Consider the following 16,600-nt stretch of genomic DNA (forward strand, 5'->3'; position numbering starts at 1 on the left):
GTCTAGCAGCTTAGACGGACGGACAGATAGACAGACAGACGGACAGACAGACAGACGGAATCGGCTATATCGACTCGATTTGTTTTAAAATTTTATTTCTATTCGCATAAGCGCTTTTCGGGTATACATAAACATTTGCAATCTGTTTCATAATCCATCGGAATATGTAAACTAAATCACATGATGTGTACACCTCAAAATTGTATTCCAGAAATTTATGAGTCTAGCAGATATTACGTATACGCCACTTTGTAAAACACGTAGACTCTATGTTAGCCAGAGACAGACACAACGAGGGGCCACTCAGTCTGTCTGTTGACTGACTGAGCACATTTATGGCAAAGTGCTTAATTACAACAAAGCGCCACGTGACTTCCACATGTGTGTGCAAGCCATGGCTAAAGAGAGCGGAAAGGGGAAGGGATGGGGAGATGGGAATGGCATGCGTCTAATCAAAACTTTTATTTGCATGAAATTAAATTCAAGCAATTGCACTTAATTTGCCAAACAGCCCGAACAGGCGATGGGCGATGATAAATAAACAGGGAGAACGCTCAAAATATAAAAGAAAAGATTTAAGCAGAGCAGTCAAGAAAAAAATCGAAATTAAAAAAGCAAGCAAGCGTGGGAAAGGGACAGCAAGGGTGAAGGGTCGAAATTGTGGGCAAAATGCTATAGGGAGTTTGCGAGAGGGCAAAAATTATGAGCACGCTGGAGAAATCTAAGATGCTCCCAGTTGCTAACGGCACGCCGGGCATTGGGCGTGGCAAACACAGCCGCAGCCTTTTGAAGTGTGCACAGCAACATTACACACACACACAAACACACACACACACACACACACACACACACACGCTTAAGCATACACGCACTCTAGACGCCCATAAATAAAGTATTTGATGTGCATGAAGTTAATGTCTTATTATGCCCAAGTTGTCAAAAACAAGCGGCCTCCATCCCGAGCAATGCCAGCTCAGTTCCAAAGTAGTTAAACACTGGCTTCCATCCTGGTTGTTAAAGCACACTTAATGTGTGTGCGGGCGGTGGGCGTTAGGCAGCAGGCGGCAGGCGGTACACTGAAAAAAATAAATAATAAATAAATAAATATATATAAATATGTACTATATAATATAATACAAAAAGTGTACCCAAAAAGTGCAGCAGAGAGCGTCGGTTCGAGTCCCACTCGCAAAAAGAATAATACCTACTGTAGATTTTTTTTTGGAAAAACAAAATGGTACCCCAGTCGTAATCTACGGTCAATTTTAAGATATTTTCACGAAGAAACCATAGTTCTAAAATCAATTGCTAGTCCCCGCTTTTTGAGTTGAAAATTTTTGCGTTTTTAGTCCTTGCAAGGACGAAAGTTATGTTTTAAGGACAATTTGTCTTTGTATTTGAAATTCCTGGTCCTAACACGAGTTTTGATACAAATCTTGTCAGGATCGGACTAAAAATATTCAAGATATGGTAATAATTCATGATAAAAATATCAAAAAAAAATTTCAACTAAAAATTGATTTTAGAACTATTGTTTCTTGATAAAAACATCTTAGAATTTACCGTAGATTACGAATATGGTGTACCATTTGTGAATTTTTTTTGGTTCATACAAATCAATGCACTCTAATAAATACACAGTAAAAAACACATTTATAAAATTACCTGGAAGCCTGAATAAAATATGTGAAATACATTAAAAAAAATTAAAAAATTTTAAATTTAAAATTCTCTTTATATTATTGTATTTCTTGATTTAAATTTTAAGTACATTTATTCTTATAATAAGAACTAGGTCTTATTTGAATTTTTCTTAAAACTATGATGTGTTTTCATACTTTCAGAATTTATATATGTTCTCAACGCCTTCTTTAGACCAAAATTATTAGCTTTGTTACCAAAATCTTGATTTTTTTAACATTTTTTTATCAGTGTAGGCGGCAGAAGATGGATTTTATTAACTTGAACGCAATGCTTGCCTGGGCTCTGATTTGGCTAAAGAGCAGCCCGCGCCTGCTTAATGATAACAAACTCAACACAAGTGATAACGCGTCAAATTACCAAAGCGTCGCGCCCGCTGCACATATGAGAAGACGATGGGTGGCATTACATAGATAGGTTTTCAGTGCCGTCGCGGGTGTTGTAAATACAATCAATGAATTTCAACTGGTTGTCTTGGCATCGCATAACCCGGCTTCTCATTTACTTCTTTGCGACTGCCAGGCAACGTCAAGCAATTGTCAGATTGCAAGCAAATGTGTGTGTGTCCTTGTGAGTGTGTGTGTGTGTGTGTGAGTGGTGAAAACAAAATTAGGCAAATTTAATGAATTTATGCTGGTGGCGTCTCTTTTGTAATTTGAGTGCGCGCGCAGCGATGTAAGTGACCTGCTTAGTCCTCGGTTAAGTGGCTTTGCATCTAGTCATGACAAAGGGTGGTAAGAAGTAAGGGGGGACAGATGAAAGAGGAGAGTATCTAGATGTGGAATGGCATCTAAAGATGTGTGTGTGTGTGTGCAGTGAGGTTTGCGGACTAACGGCAATTTGCCAGCAGTTGGCTTCGGTGGGAAACCTATAAATGGGATAAGTGTGTGTGGAATACGATTTAATGTTCTGTGGCTGCTTAATGCTCCACCAAGAGGTACTAATTTAAGATAACATTTGTGGCTGCGATAACAATAATGTTTGAGATATGATCAGCTTTAATAAGGCAACGTTTTCTTAGTATAATGTCATACATCGATCATTTCCTATAACTTTGATTGGGTTTCCTTATCAACAGAAATACTGATTGAAGTCAGTTTTAACTTCCATACTTATAATGGATCACATATTAATTGCAGCTGGATTTTACAACATATTTTACAAAGCAGCCAAAGATCTAATAAAAATCAAAACAAGATACAGAGCGTAAAATTTTTGAACGAATTTAAATAAATTGAAATGCAGAATAAATTTAGAAGCCAATCCGTGATAAAAATGACATTCCGCTTAAAAATCGGTTCAGTTTTGAAAAAGTTATGAGAGTTTGAAGTTGGTCCAGCCTTAGACCCAGCAAATTTACAAGTCAAAATTTATGTCGGCTTTGGCATGATTTTCTACAAGAAAATAAAAGGTTGCAGAATCAAGTTTAAAGTGTTGTTTTAAACTAATAATGATATAAGGAACTAAAAAACAAGATCCAGAGGAAAACATTTTTTTAAATGAAAAATCGAAATAAATTTGAATGTGGAATGAATGAAGTGGCCAATTTATGATCAAAATGTTATTCCGCTTGAAAATCACTGCAGTTTTGACAAAGTTATGAGAGTCGGAAGTTAGTCGAACCTTTGACCTAGCAACTCAAGTCACAAAACAAGCATACTACACATAAAACCAATTTATATATTTGAATTCTTGACACATTTAAGAGATTTTTCATCGGTCATCGGTCAACTTTCAAATCACACATTTTCAACGGGTACAAATGTGGTTTGCATTCGAATTAGTTTCTTGACACGATGCAGATACGAGGGTTTTATGCGATGCCACATAAGGAACCACGGATCCACATAAGGGAACATGCGATAGTCGCTAAACAGTTTGAGCAGCGCTGAGATTAACTCCGAACTGAATCCCAATTTGCATGTATATTTGTCGGCTGCAAACTCAAATCTTCGCATAAAATAATAGACAATCCAATTGGTAATTGTCACATACAATGGCATCACATACTTATACACCAGCCAATAGCCAACAATGGGTGGATAGAATGTTTTTGGAAATCCCGCAGCCTCGTACAGCACGGACTGTCTGTAGCAGGTGCCAAATATAATCAGATACATGAGGAGTGTGGCATGCGCCATGCAAAAGACTTTGCGAGAGTGTTGAAAGTACCAATGAGATAGTTCATGTGCAATATAGGCAATCAGCTGGTCATCCGTCAAGCCCTTACCGATCTCCTCCGGCCGCAATTCCGACTCTGGCCTGCCGTGATTCCAAAACAAATTCTCCAATATGACCACTTGTCTTCTACAGAAGCAGCCAAAGGCATAGGCCGTCGCGTTGTTCGATGAAAATGTACGTATTACATAGACACAGTCGGTTGGAAACTCGAATTTCGGCAGCAGATCCTTGAGGGCATTGCTCAAGGCGCCTTCTGGTAGCTTTGATTGCTGACCAAAGAATGAAATGCCATACAAGTTGATAAGTACATAAAGCAGCAGAGATGTAACAAACAGAAATCCCCAAATCCAAAGCACAAAGTAAGATCCGCCATGACTTTCGATGAATAGAAAAATCGTCGTTAGCGGAATTAGTGCCACCTGCAGCAGTACAATGAGCAGGGCAAAGGAGCAAAGGAGACCCACCAAAGGTATCGATTTATCCGGACTGACATCATAAAAGGGCTCCAGCACCAACTTGGTATAGAATACTAACGGTAGGCCACGTAGCACCATGTAAGAGGTAAAAAGCCAGACAAACGCAATACTCTGCCAGATCAGATCATCAACTATGCTGTAGAATCTGATGATTACTCTCCAAAGAGCTGGAAGAACTCCAAGGTATAGCTCAAAGCAACTGAATATGGCATCAAATATATAGGAGAGTAGCTTCTGCTCAACTGCATGTCCCTCGTCAACTTTCGCCAGCTGAAAGTCCTCCTTGGACATGGCGCTTTGCATCTCACTTGGCAGCTCCTTAACCCATTGGCATAAACGCAGCTGCCGCCAGCAAAGATACACATGAAACATGTTGCGCACCACGCACATCATGACCAGAATGTGTCGCAGGAATACGGGATCCGACAGGCTGAACGAGTCGGGCGCCCATCGGTAGCCGATTCCTGTGTACAGGACTTCAATGGGCTGGCTTTGCATCGGGTCCTGGTATAACGAATAGCCCATGGCTAAAGGAATCTCTCGTGTGAAGTTGTACAAAATTTAAGAGTGTGAGTTTAAACTGACACCTCATTGAAAATCTATTCCAGAGTTTGCTCATCTCGTTCTACTTTTACAGCACTCAGTAAGCCACTTCTTCAGAGAATCCTTCACGGCGCATTACTTTCATTTCAGTAGTCCACAATTCATGTCACCAGCAGACTCATTACCAGCATTTATCGACCTAATGGGGTAAGATCTCTGGCCACCGTCACAATACAAAACTTGTCATTCGAATTTTTGAAATTCTTGCAAAAAGTGACCAGCTACCCTCTCCTCTCCATGTTGAGAGGCCAAGTCGACAGTGAATTGGCTTCATTGCGTCTAAATGTGGTGTCCAACATCGACAGATGCCCGAGGCTTACAGCTTGCCAACCGCCAGCGACACCAGCAAGCAAGTTTCTTATCTCAGTCCTGCCTCCTTCTGCGTCCATTGAAATTGAGAACTGACACTTTTCACGGAGGCTAAGAGTTACATTTAATGATGTCGGCTCAAATATTTTCTGCCTTGCATTCAGGTCTTTGCTCTCCGGGCCATCTTTAAGCATCCTGCCGTCGTTGAAGGCTGTAATGGTTGGCCAATAAAACTTCAACTGCTGGGATGCGTTAGCCTTAAATAAAATTGAAATTTGCGACATATCCTTGACAAAGGAAACCCACACTTTTGTTCTTTGTTGGTATACACTCATTTATTTTCCAAAAAATTAAATCAAAGGTGAGAAATTCTCAACCTGCAAGTACATACATATTTCTTTTGTATTACGAGTTTAGTTTTTGTGGTGGTTGTTGTTGTTGTGCCATAAAGTTATCCAAAAGTAAATTGAAGAATTTTTCAAACAAAGGCCGCAAAGTCCTTTGCCAGCCTTTGCTCGTTGTCATCATCAAAGGAAACGACGGGAATGATCCTTTGCTTTTTTTTTTTAGCTTTTGCTTTAGCCACTGCTCAGGCTGCGGTTTCTTCTACTTACACACGACGCGCTTCGTTTCAGTTTTAAGTGATATATTGTATTAAATTAAAGGATTATCACATCATATGTTAAAAATTGAATTTGCGATATAGTTTAAACAGTGAATTGTTTTTCGTAATTCTTATGCTTTTGTTAAATATCTTTAAGTGTGGCAAAATGTGCTGCCGTAAGAGGCAGCGTCAAATAATTTACAAAGTACAAGTTGCTAACATAAAATGCTATGTTGATATTGATGTAGTTTGAGTTCAAGAATACACATTTAACCTTAATCGGGTTATGTTGTCTTTCAAATGGATGAAAGTTGAAGTTGTACGAAAACTTATTAGTATCTATTACTTAATTTAACTTAAAATCTAGCGCTGCTTCTTTTGCTATTCAAATTAACTGATTCTAAGTAGTTTGTATTGGTTAGCTTAATCGAAGCGCGTGTGTCTACCGCCTCCATCACCGCCGCCATTCCGGTTGCCAAAGCCACCGCCATCGCCGCCGCCGCCACCACCGCCAAATCCGCGTCCATTGCTCAGGCTGCCCTTCTTGAAGCCACCGCCGCCAAAGCGACCGCCGCCGCCGCCACCACCACCATACCGGGAGCGTCCACCGCCACCGTCGTAGCGGGAGTTGCGAGCAAGGTTCTCCAGCGCGGGATTGATTTCCTGTAATTATAATAATGCATTAATTAAATAATCCAAATTTCATTAAACAACTTATTGATTATCATACCTGATTAGCCTCTCTGAGCACATCGACAAGCGCCTTGGCCTGCTTGGCATTGTTTTTCGTGAAAAAGGCAAAGGATGTGCCCTTGGTATTTGAACGTCCTGTGCGTCCAATGCGATGGATGTAATCCTCGCTGTTTTGTGGATAGTCAAAGTTGATAACATACTTAATGCCATCGACGTCTGCATGTGGGAATAAAGAATGAATTAAAGTTAGCATTTCAAGTTTTATATTATTGACTAAGTATAATTGTAAAGAACAGTTTTCAAATTGCCAAATAGTTTTCTCTTTGCTCTGTGCTCGTTTGCAACAATTTTTAGCGTTTTTCCGAGACGTTTTACACTTTGAACACACTTGTCTTTTTTGATTCGCTTTTGGTTAAAGTTTATTGATATTTTGTATTCTGTTTTTTTTTTTTATTTATTTATTTGTTTTTTTTTTTGGTCTTTGTTGTTTTACGAAAAAAAGAAAATGTTTCAAAATGTACGTTACCTTCTTGGTGCTACAAATTGTTTCACTCAATTTCTCTCAATCAAAATCTCAAAGTTTTGTGGCGTCGCACAGCTCGTGATCCAAACTCTCCCCAAAAAGGTCGCATGACGTAGCGAGCGGCGAGAGTTTGTTGCATTGAGCCGCGTGCGCCTCATCTGACTCGACTCGACTCGACTCAATAGATTTGGGGAGCCAGGCCAACCGATATTCTAACCGCATCCTCCGTTCAGAAAGTTGGAGGAGGCGCGGATTTGTCGACCATAGAACTTTAAGCAAGCGGCGTTGTCCAGGATCAGTTGCCACCGACATAACGACGGGCGATGGCGGCGCAGGCAGACGTGGCAGTGGGCGTGGCGGCCCTAATTGGTAGCTAGGCACTCAGCATCAGCAGCAGCAGCAGCGACGACGACGACGGCGAAGACGTTGACCACAACAAACGACGACACCAGCTTTGAACCCACACACAGCTCTCTCTTAAAGCGTCCTCCAGCTGCATATATACAACTTGTCAGCAGCGTGCTCTCACTCTCTTTGATGGTGTGGTGATGTGTGTGTGTTTGTGTGTGTGTTTCGTGTGCATGTGTTGGTGCATCCTCTCTTCTGCATTGGCTCAGCATTGGTGGTAACCGATGAATGGATTCGATTCAGTGTTGCTGTTGCTGCCTGGCTGAAATTGTTGGTGTGTGCTTAGCAACCGGCCTGCCCAAGGATGTCACAGCCTCCCAGAGATGGTTTGCCTGCTTTGTAGCGCCGCCTTCAACTGGCTTTGATGCCGTCTTGTGACCAAAACGTGACTTTGACCGTTTGCTTGCTTGTTTTTGGTTTGTAGGTTGTTTGGTTTGGTTGTTTGCTTGACTGGTTGGTTGGTTGGTTGGCTTTATTACTATACTTCAACTTCAACTCTTTCTCAAACAGACTGCAGAGGCCACGTATATGATGCATGATGTTGGGGATTTTTCTCTTTTCTCGTCTCGTTCACGTTGATCGCGCGTCCGTGCGGCAGCCAAGCGGACACGACTCGATCATGTCAACTTTATACCTTTTGCTTACTGATAACATTTAATATTTATCATTTATCATTTGCTTTCATTTCTCATTATTTTTTTTTCATTAGCAAAAGTCGCTCAAGTTACGAGTACAGGTATTGCAACTTGTCGATTGTCTTTTATCCTCCCCATCATACTACAATAAACGGCCTCTGTAAACGAGAAAGAAGGAAGAGACAAGAGAGAGAAAGAGGCAGAGAGAGAGACACACACACAGATAATGTGTGCAACAATACAAGTCACATTTAAATTACATTATTTAGGTCGGGTCGGGTCGGGGGCAGGACAAGGTGCAAGGTTTGGGGCGGGGTAGGAATAAAAATTTATGTTGATTATTAAAGTTTGGCTTTTTGGACTTATGACTAAAAACTGTTTGTTTGTTTTTTTAATATAAATATTTTTAACTGATGGCGCACACGCTAAATTGTTCTTGTTTTTAAATCTAGATGCGGATGAGGGGGGGAACAAGGTTTCTAGTTTCTTGGAATGGCATTGGCAAGTGGTGTGGGTGTGTGTGTGTTTGTGTGGGTGTATGTGAGTGTATTGTGTCAGTTACACGTGCGTGTTAAGCAATGTTTGAATGGGATGAGGATGGTGTGTCTATTATACATACATAGATATAATCTGGTTCAACTGAAACTTACCCAAGCCACGGGCCGCCACATCGGTGGCCACGAGAATGTTGGACTTGCCGGAGCGGAACTCGCGCAGAACAAAGTCACGCTCTGACTGGGATTTGTCGCCGTGAATGGCGCCACAGCGGACACCGAAGCTGCGAATGAATCGCACCAGATTATCCACGCGACGCTTTGTCTCCACGAATATGATGATTTTGCCGGGATTCTCGCTGGTGTCATATATGTCAGACAGCAGGGTCTTTAATCTGTAGAATAATTTGTAATTAGAATAAGCAAAAACATTTCTTTATATTTATTCTTACTTTTCCTCCTTGCTAAATTCGTCGCACACATCGACCACTTGGCGGATGTTGTGATTTGCCGAGAGCTCCAGTGAGCCAATATTGATTTGTATGTAGTTGCCAAGGAAATCCTCAGCCAGCTGCTTAACCTCTTTTGGCCATGTGGCACTCCACATAAGCGTCTGCCGATCGGGACGAATCTGTGAGACAATCTTGCGAATCTGGGGCTCGAAACCCATGTCCAACATGCGATCAGCCTCATCGAGCACCAGGTAGGTGCAGCGCTTCAGATTGGTTGCGCCCGCCGAGAGGAAATCAATGAGACGTCCGGGTGTGGCAATGACAATCTCACAGCCACGCTGCAGATCTCGCATCTGACCGCCCTTCGGGGCGCCACCAAAGACACAGGTGTTGCGCACATAGGAGGCCGAACCGAACTCGGTGGCCACCTGCTGGATCTGCTGGGCCAACTCGCGGGTAGGCGCCAGCACCAATGCGATGGGTCCGTCGCCGCGCTGCAGCGGCTGTTGGTTGTTGATGTGTACAATGGCGGGCAGAATGTAGCCCAGTGTCTTGCCGGAACCTGTCTTGGCAATGCCCACAAAGTTGGCACCACCCATGGCAATTGGCCAACCCTGGGCCTGAATGGGTGTCGGTGATTTGTAGCCCTGACGGCGAATCTCCTTCACCACATAGTCGGGCAGGTAAGCCTCAGAGAAATCCTGAATGGGATTGGACGCCTGACCGCGCACTGTGATCTCGTGTTCATCGCGATAACGTTGCACTTCATATGGTGAGCGATTGGTAACCGTGGGATGCTCCTGATAAAAGTTCTTTTTGAACGGCGTCAAGTTGGAGAAGTCCACTGGACGCATGGGCAAGTCCTGGCTGTTGCCGCCACCACGACGATCACCACCGCCGCCGAAGCCGCCACCACCTCCTCCGCCAAAGCGTCCACCGCCTCCACCACCGCGATCATCGCGACGCTTCTCAATGCGACCATTGCGCACGCCGTGATAGTCACCGCCGCCGCCAAAGCGTCCACCACCCCCACCTCCACCGCCGCCTCCGCGTCTGTCGTCATCGCGTTCGCCACGACCGCCACGTGCGCCGGATCCAAAGTCACGGTCGTGAGGTGCCCTGTAAAATCGAAAATATGCAAAAGTAATTAATTAAATAGTATTTACTATCAAAGATTTAAACCAGAAGTAAGGCCGTAACCTTTAACCGGTATTAACCGATTGAAATAGCTAACCGTAGCTCAAACCCTAACCGTAACAAAACTTTTTCATTCTACCGAATCCAAAAAAGGCAAAATTATTTAAACCGAAATAACCGATTAGAAAGCGCTTCATGCATATATATATATATAGGTTAGGTTAGTTTCGTTTCAATCAATCATTAAATTCAAATGTATTTTTAAGGTGTAATCAACGTTTTTCAAACTAATTTTGATTTTAAATTTAAAATCCATCTTATTAGATAGAACTCTTTTGAAATGAAATCATTTTTGTTTATAAATATATTTTTTTAATTTTTATAACTTTTTTTTTTGTGAACCGAAATCAGTATTTCAAAACCGAAATATATATTTAAAAAAAAAAAAAAACACCGTTAACCGTAAAAAAAACCGATAAACAAGGATTTTTCGTAACCGATAATTGAAAATCAAAATACAGACACAACCTAAACCCTAACTGAAACCGAGTTTCGTTTCGGTTTGATACCCTGTTTCATTATATTGAAATTTTTTCTAGTGTTTCAGAGTTGAGCGCACTTTGATCGTCGCATGCTGTTCAATAGTCCAACTATTTGTGACTGACTGGCAACGCTAAACATCTGACAACAAGATTGATGAAGAGCGCAAGCGAGCTGAGCGTGAGAGAGAGGTAGAGTGAGATAGCAATACAACCGCAATAAACTTAAATAAAACTAATTGCGTGTTAGCAAAATTAAATAAATTTCGAATAATGCAAACAGTAAGGTAAATTTGATTGACAACAACATGCAATAAATGGCAACATATCTAAAGGACATGTGTATGCGAATGTAAACACACACACATAAACATCGGTAAATCCGCCCCTCGATTGCTCAACTAAACAACAACTCCGCACCTGGCAGTGGCAGCCAAAACACAAATGTTACAGCTCTGACATTAATCAATTATACATACATACACACATTTAGCTGTATATAATGCACAAAGGTACGAGTGCAGCCCATAAACTACCTATAAAAATAAAATTTGGGTTGCCTTTCCCCACCTCAATATTTGTTGTAGGCAGCAGCAACAGACACGCTAACCTGGCCAACTAAAAGAATGAAATGCTGAACGTTTATTAGACAGCAAATGTCTTGCCTTTGTTTCCTTCACCACGCTCTCTTCCGCTCTTCCCACAGCCTATATGCTTGTGTGTGTGTGTGTATCTGTCTCTCTACCTGTCGCGCTTTGACATGCAAAAAGGCAAATCGTGCGCGCACAGGACAGAAAGTCAACGGGCGGACAGACTCTCATAATCAATTGGCGTCATTTGACATTTTAAACTAACAAACAGCAAAGGCCAGACAGAGACAGCAACAGCAACCGAGCAATGGTATTCAGATATGACAGCTGACAATATAAAATCGTGGGCACACACAAACTATGCTACAAACTGTTATACGTGTATCAAACACGCGAAAAATGCCGCCAATACATACATACATACACACACACACACTTACATACAGAAGCACGCTGTGTCTGCGTGTTCGTGTTTAGGGCATACAGACAAATTAAAATGCTATAAAAAAGCAAACGAACTAAAGACACGTTTCACAAATCAAGCCAATTCTTTTTATGACGTACACACTGTACATTTCTCCCTCTTCTTTAAATTGTTGTTCTTGTTATTTATTAGTTAGTTACTTGCGGGGAAAGAAAAGGCAAACAGCAATTAAGCCAACGGTTTGTGTTATTTGCTTTGCCTTCGTCGTTCGTAACTCTCCACTAATTACTCATCGTTTCGTAGCATACAGAAATTTACGAATGCTGAGACCAAAGTGTAGGCAAGAAAATGGCGACGGAAAAAACCAACGCTTATATACTAGACACGTTTTTACACATGCACACATGTTTCAATAATTTGATTTTCTTTTCAATTTACTTACATTATTCCTTCAATTTTGATTTCCTCTGATTGCTCGTCTGGGTCAGTAAAAAGTGATTTCCTCGTGCGTCTGGACTCAGTAGTATGCCTGTCTGCCGGGACTGACTTTGACTCGTTCACTGCTTTAAACGCTTCAACTCGAATCGACGTCGAATGAAACGCACGCTGTGTCTGTGTCTTCTGGGCAACGGAGCAACTAAGTAATATTCTAGTTGTAGACTCCTTGTTAAGCCGGCTCCCTTGGAACTGTTGTGGTTGTTCTCTGCAGTACAAAGCAAAACTGCTGTTGCTGGTCGTTCTGTTGGTCAAGCAAAAAAGAAAATGGCGACGTTGCGTTATACATTTTTCCACGCTACTTGGTGAAATCAATAAGTTGCGCCAGCTGCATATGGGCAGTGTGGACACTTCGCTGGCTTTTCGCGACACATATTGCACTAATTTTAGCATATTTAACTTATACTACAATACTTTATTTTCAATATTTTTATTCTTTTCCCTAATTATTACACAAAACTCGTGCAAGCTGATGCGCGCGTGTTCTTACCTAACCTCGTCCAAAATGGAAATGAATCGAGTTGTTCAAATCGTTCGTATCAAGTTTAATACGTTGCCACCTGGCAGAAAAGGAGTTGCCGTTTAGTTCAACGTTGCCAGACCGGGTATTTGTAAAAGAAGAATTATTGAATCTCGGCTCGGATTCTGTTTTCTAAACGGACGTGACAGCCTTGAGTCCCTGAAAAGAAGTTCAATGCTGAAAAATGAAAATAGAAAAATTTTTAATTTTAAAACTGATATTTTAAAAGTTTGTGCAGAATTTTTTTGAGAGTACTGTCGAGTTTCAAATTTTGTTATGGTTAAATTTTACAACTTCTTCAATGAGAGGTCACGGCTTCAAACCTTGATGAAAATTATCACCTTCATTTGATATAATTTTAAATATAAATTGACAAAAATTATTAATTTATTGCAACATTTTGCAAAATGATTTAAATGTAAACTCACATTTAAATTTTGCGGCGGCTTCTTTTATAAACGGAACCGGCGTTCAGTTGTTTTGTTCGTTCGTTTCGTTCCGTTACGAGAACTCGCGAGTAACTGGCGCCATCTGTCGCCTTATTTTTCTTACTAATGTTGTAAAGGCAGTGTGGCATTGGTAAGAGTCTGTCAACTTTTTTGAGCCACAAGTTTAATAACAAAACTAAAAATGTGCGTTATCGTAATTTTTTAAACCGCACGGCCGTATATATTTTTAATAAATAAAAATTGCTGCAAATAAATGTCTGAAAATCATGCAAAAACCATAAATGAGTAAATGATGTTAACGATCAGCTGATCAGGCTGTTGAGTGCTGTAGCAAATAGCTCTTGATTTCATTTTCATAATTCAAATAAGTAAAGTATTTTATTTCGTAAATTATTTATATTAGAAAGAATAGAAGCCGTTAAAGTGAATATTTATATAATTTATTAACTTGGGGAATCAATGTGATTCATAATTCATAACATCTAAAAACACCTACAAACCTAGCAAGTGACAAAAGCTCTTGTACATTTTGGCGCGTCGACCCTCCAAACAGCCATAAAGATCGTTAATCTTGAGGCAATCGATTTTGCTGATCGTCTTTCGCTGTCCTATTCGCACGCCCGGCTGAAGGGGCGTCATTGTCGGCTTCTCTCCCTTCTTCTTGCTGAAATAGAACTCGCCGTAGTGCATCACCGAGTTGTAGTCGTAGTCAAATGAATATTTGCCGCGCTTTCGTGACACGAGTTTGAAGTTCTTCTTGAAACGCGGCACGATGTTGTCCCAGTGGATCTTGACGTAGTTGTCCCGATCGGCGCGTGACTGCTCGTGATATATTCCAATGGAGTGCATCAGTTCGTGCATGATGCGTCCCTCGCTGCTGAAGCAGTGGGCACTCGTCTCGTCGGGTCGCTGCAGGGCGACCACCTGCTCCCCTCCCCGCTTGCCCACATACGACCAGCAGCCCTGGGGACCCTCCTCCGGCGGCTCGATCAACAGGTAATCCTCCACTTCGCCGTCGTAGGGCACAAACTGGATGCAGGTCAAGGAGTTGAAGGTCTTCAGGGCACGTATAATGGCATCCCGCTCCTGATTTATATAGCGCGGACTTATTTCGAAGGGAATGGTGCCATTTGGCCAGAGTCGCTTCGGATGACGCATGGGATTCACACCCAGACGCAGGCTGATGTATGTGTAGGGATCAATGGCGATGTCACCCTGAAACAATCGTGGCATTGTCTCCGGATCATCGATGCCCAGATCATCGTTGCCAATATCGGGTCCAAACGGATCATACTCGTCTACAAAGATACAATTGCTATAGAGGATCATAGAGCCGGAGGTCAGTGGGACTACGCACCTGGCGACAAGCTGGTGAACTCGTGCTCAAAGAAATCCACACCAGCCGGATAACGGACACTTTCTCTGCCGGACGGCGAACATATAACCGGCATTATCAAGATCAACAACAGTGGCCAAAGTAAATGTTCGCACATTATAAAAGCTTGAAATTGTCTGCGTTAATAATATTTGAATTTGTTTGTCTTGCCTCTTAGAGCCATGCCGATTCCCCAATCGTCAATCCCCAATCGCAGTTAAACCGAACCGATCCGAACTGCTGCACATAAAAACGTCAACTAAACCCGCTAACAAGTCGCGGCTCGAACAGAGCGGCTATCGACCACATTGAGCCAGCTTGTATTTAATTTATGCGAAATGTGCGAAAATAAAAGCTAAATAATGTTGGGCACATCACATCGACGACGGCATCCGGAGTCAGGGCAATGAAGGTGGAAGTGGAGTCGGTGTCGCTTTCGGTGTCGATGTCGATGTCGACTTCGATATCGAATCTAACAGCTGCTCCGACGATCGTCGACTACTCACATATCCAACTGGGCGCTCTCGTAATTTAATGCCGCAATGGAAAAAGCGATGGACAAGTGAATGGCCTACGTTTCCCACACACTCTCCATGGGTATATTCAAATTCTAAGATTCTCAGACATTTTATTTATAAAATTAATATATAATAACATTATCGATTTTTAGGCATAACGGATGTGTAAGTATACAAATTTAATATTATACGAATACTATTTTAATTCAATTATAAAGTTACTAGCAAAGTTTGAACTTCAACTCCGAATTTGACCCCCTTGCAGTTTGAATTTCGCAAAACGCCGTCTTATTGCACGATGAAATTGTGTCAGCTATGTTGTGTGAAAATTTCAGCCTTCTAGGTCTTATGGCTTGGGCTGTGCAATAATCAGTGAGTCAGTCAATCAGGACAAAGAATTTTATATAAATAAATTTATTTATTGAAGGTCAACTAAAAGCAGTAAAAAAAAAATAATTGAACACTTAAAATTAAATTATGTATTAACGGATTATGTATATAAAGATGTTACCTTAATTTTTCCTTTATATCAAGAAAAATATAAACCAAAAATTTGCTCGCACAGTGGTCTAAATTTGACGAAAAGTCTAATATTTGCTTAATTGAATTGGCATGAATCAGCATTATTTTTAGAAAAAGTTATCTGTGTGTAAGACTCAAACAAATTTGGCTTTATAACCTTTTAGACAAGAAAAATATTAAATAAATCGAATAATTAACGGCCGCTAAGAAGTTCTTGAATATAGGTTATATAATACATAGAATATAAAAAGATTTAAATGAATAACTAAATGGTGAGGATTTAAGCTTTAAAGTTTTAATATTATCGATCATATTTTTTTTTTTTGGATTTTTATTAAACTTAAAGATATTTTAATTCAATTTAATAAAGATTGAATTTTGTCAAGTCTCTCAATTTTTTTTAAGCATTTGAAAGAAATGCTTTCTTTTTAACAGGAATACCAACAAAATTGCTTTTGGGTTGCTTTAGCGCTTTTATAAATTTGTAGAACTGACGTGTAATTAATACTATTTTTCTTAATGAAATACTTTTCTTATTTTAAGAAAAATTTTCATTAATTTCCAAAAAAAATACTATACATAAATGAAAGTGTTTTTGTGTAATGATTATTAATAAATTATATTCATAATTATTGAGAATTTTCGTGTTATTAAAAAGGGTATTTCAGATTCGACATGCCGAACAGTTTATATTTGTTTCTGTGTTGTTGCTATTGTCGTTGGTCAGGTTTACGTTTTAATATTATAAATAAATAAATTTCGCAAAATTGATTTCGACGACCGGAGGCCTGGCACGCTGCATTTCGTAAACTTTTCGAGTTGTTGTGTTGTGTTAGTTGTCTGTTTGTCTGTTTGTTGTTGTTAATTTTCTTAGCCGCTGTTGCTTAAGCGCAGACCAAAGAGCAACATTTAGGCAAACACTTTGACATTGCCGCCTTTGGTGGCAATCAAC

The 16,600-nt window shown here is 40.7% G+C and overlaps 3 protein-coding genes across 5 annotated transcripts; all 3 read right to left on the reverse strand.

The window, feature by feature from the left end:
* Positions 1-3,440: 3,440 nt before the first annotated feature.
* On the reverse strand, positions 3,441-4,883 carry LOC117789501 (CAAX prenyl protease 1 homolog). Its single transcript, XM_034628532.1, has one exon. It carries the CDS (start codon positions 4,881-4,883, stop codon positions 3,441-3,443), a length of 1,443 nt encoding a protein of 480 aa, XP_034484423.1.
* Positions 4,884-5,679: 796 nt separating this feature from the next.
* On the reverse strand, positions 5,680-12,775 carry LOC117792706 (ATP-dependent RNA helicase p62). Of its 3 annotated transcripts, XM_034632937.1 has the most exons (6): positions 12,755-12,775; positions 12,212-12,508; positions 9,080-10,198; positions 8,784-9,022; positions 6,605-6,783; positions 5,680-6,537 (listed from the first exon to the last, which is right to left on the reverse strand). In XM_034632937.1, coding segments are annotated over exons 2-6 (1,779 nt in total). In that variant the 5' UTR covers positions 12,214-12,508; positions 12,755-12,775; the 3' UTR covers positions 5,680-6,297. The 3 variants fall into 3 exon arrangements, with proteins under 3 accessions (XP_034488828.1, XP_034488827.1, XP_034488829.1); XM_034632936.1 differs by lacking the exon at positions 12,755-12,775 and having other exon boundaries at positions 12,212-12,672; XM_034632938.1 differs by lacking the exons at positions 5,680-6,537; positions 6,605-6,783; positions 12,755-12,775 and adding an exon at positions 7,124-8,291 and having other exon boundaries at positions 12,212-12,335.
* Positions 12,776-13,651: 876 nt separating this feature from the next.
* LOC117791360 (low choriolytic enzyme) lies at positions 13,652-14,740 on the reverse strand. The gene is made up of 2 exons (XM_034631088.1): positions 14,591-14,740; positions 13,652-14,531 (listed from the first exon to the last, which is right to left on the reverse strand). Exons 1-2 carry the CDS (start codon positions 14,724-14,726, stop codon positions 13,726-13,728), a joined length of 942 nt encoding a protein of 313 aa, XP_034486979.1. The 5' UTR covers positions 14,727-14,740; the 3' UTR covers positions 13,652-13,725.
* Positions 14,741-16,600: the final 1,860 nt, after the last annotated feature.

The sequence above is a fragment of the Drosophila innubila genome (genome assembly GCF_004354385.1).
Source record: "Drosophila innubila isolate TH190305 chromosome 3R unlocalized genomic scaffold, UK_Dinn_1.0 2_E_3R, whole genome shotgun sequence".
Lineage (NCBI taxonomy): Eukaryota > Metazoa > Arthropoda > Insecta > Diptera > Drosophilidae > Drosophila > Drosophila innubila.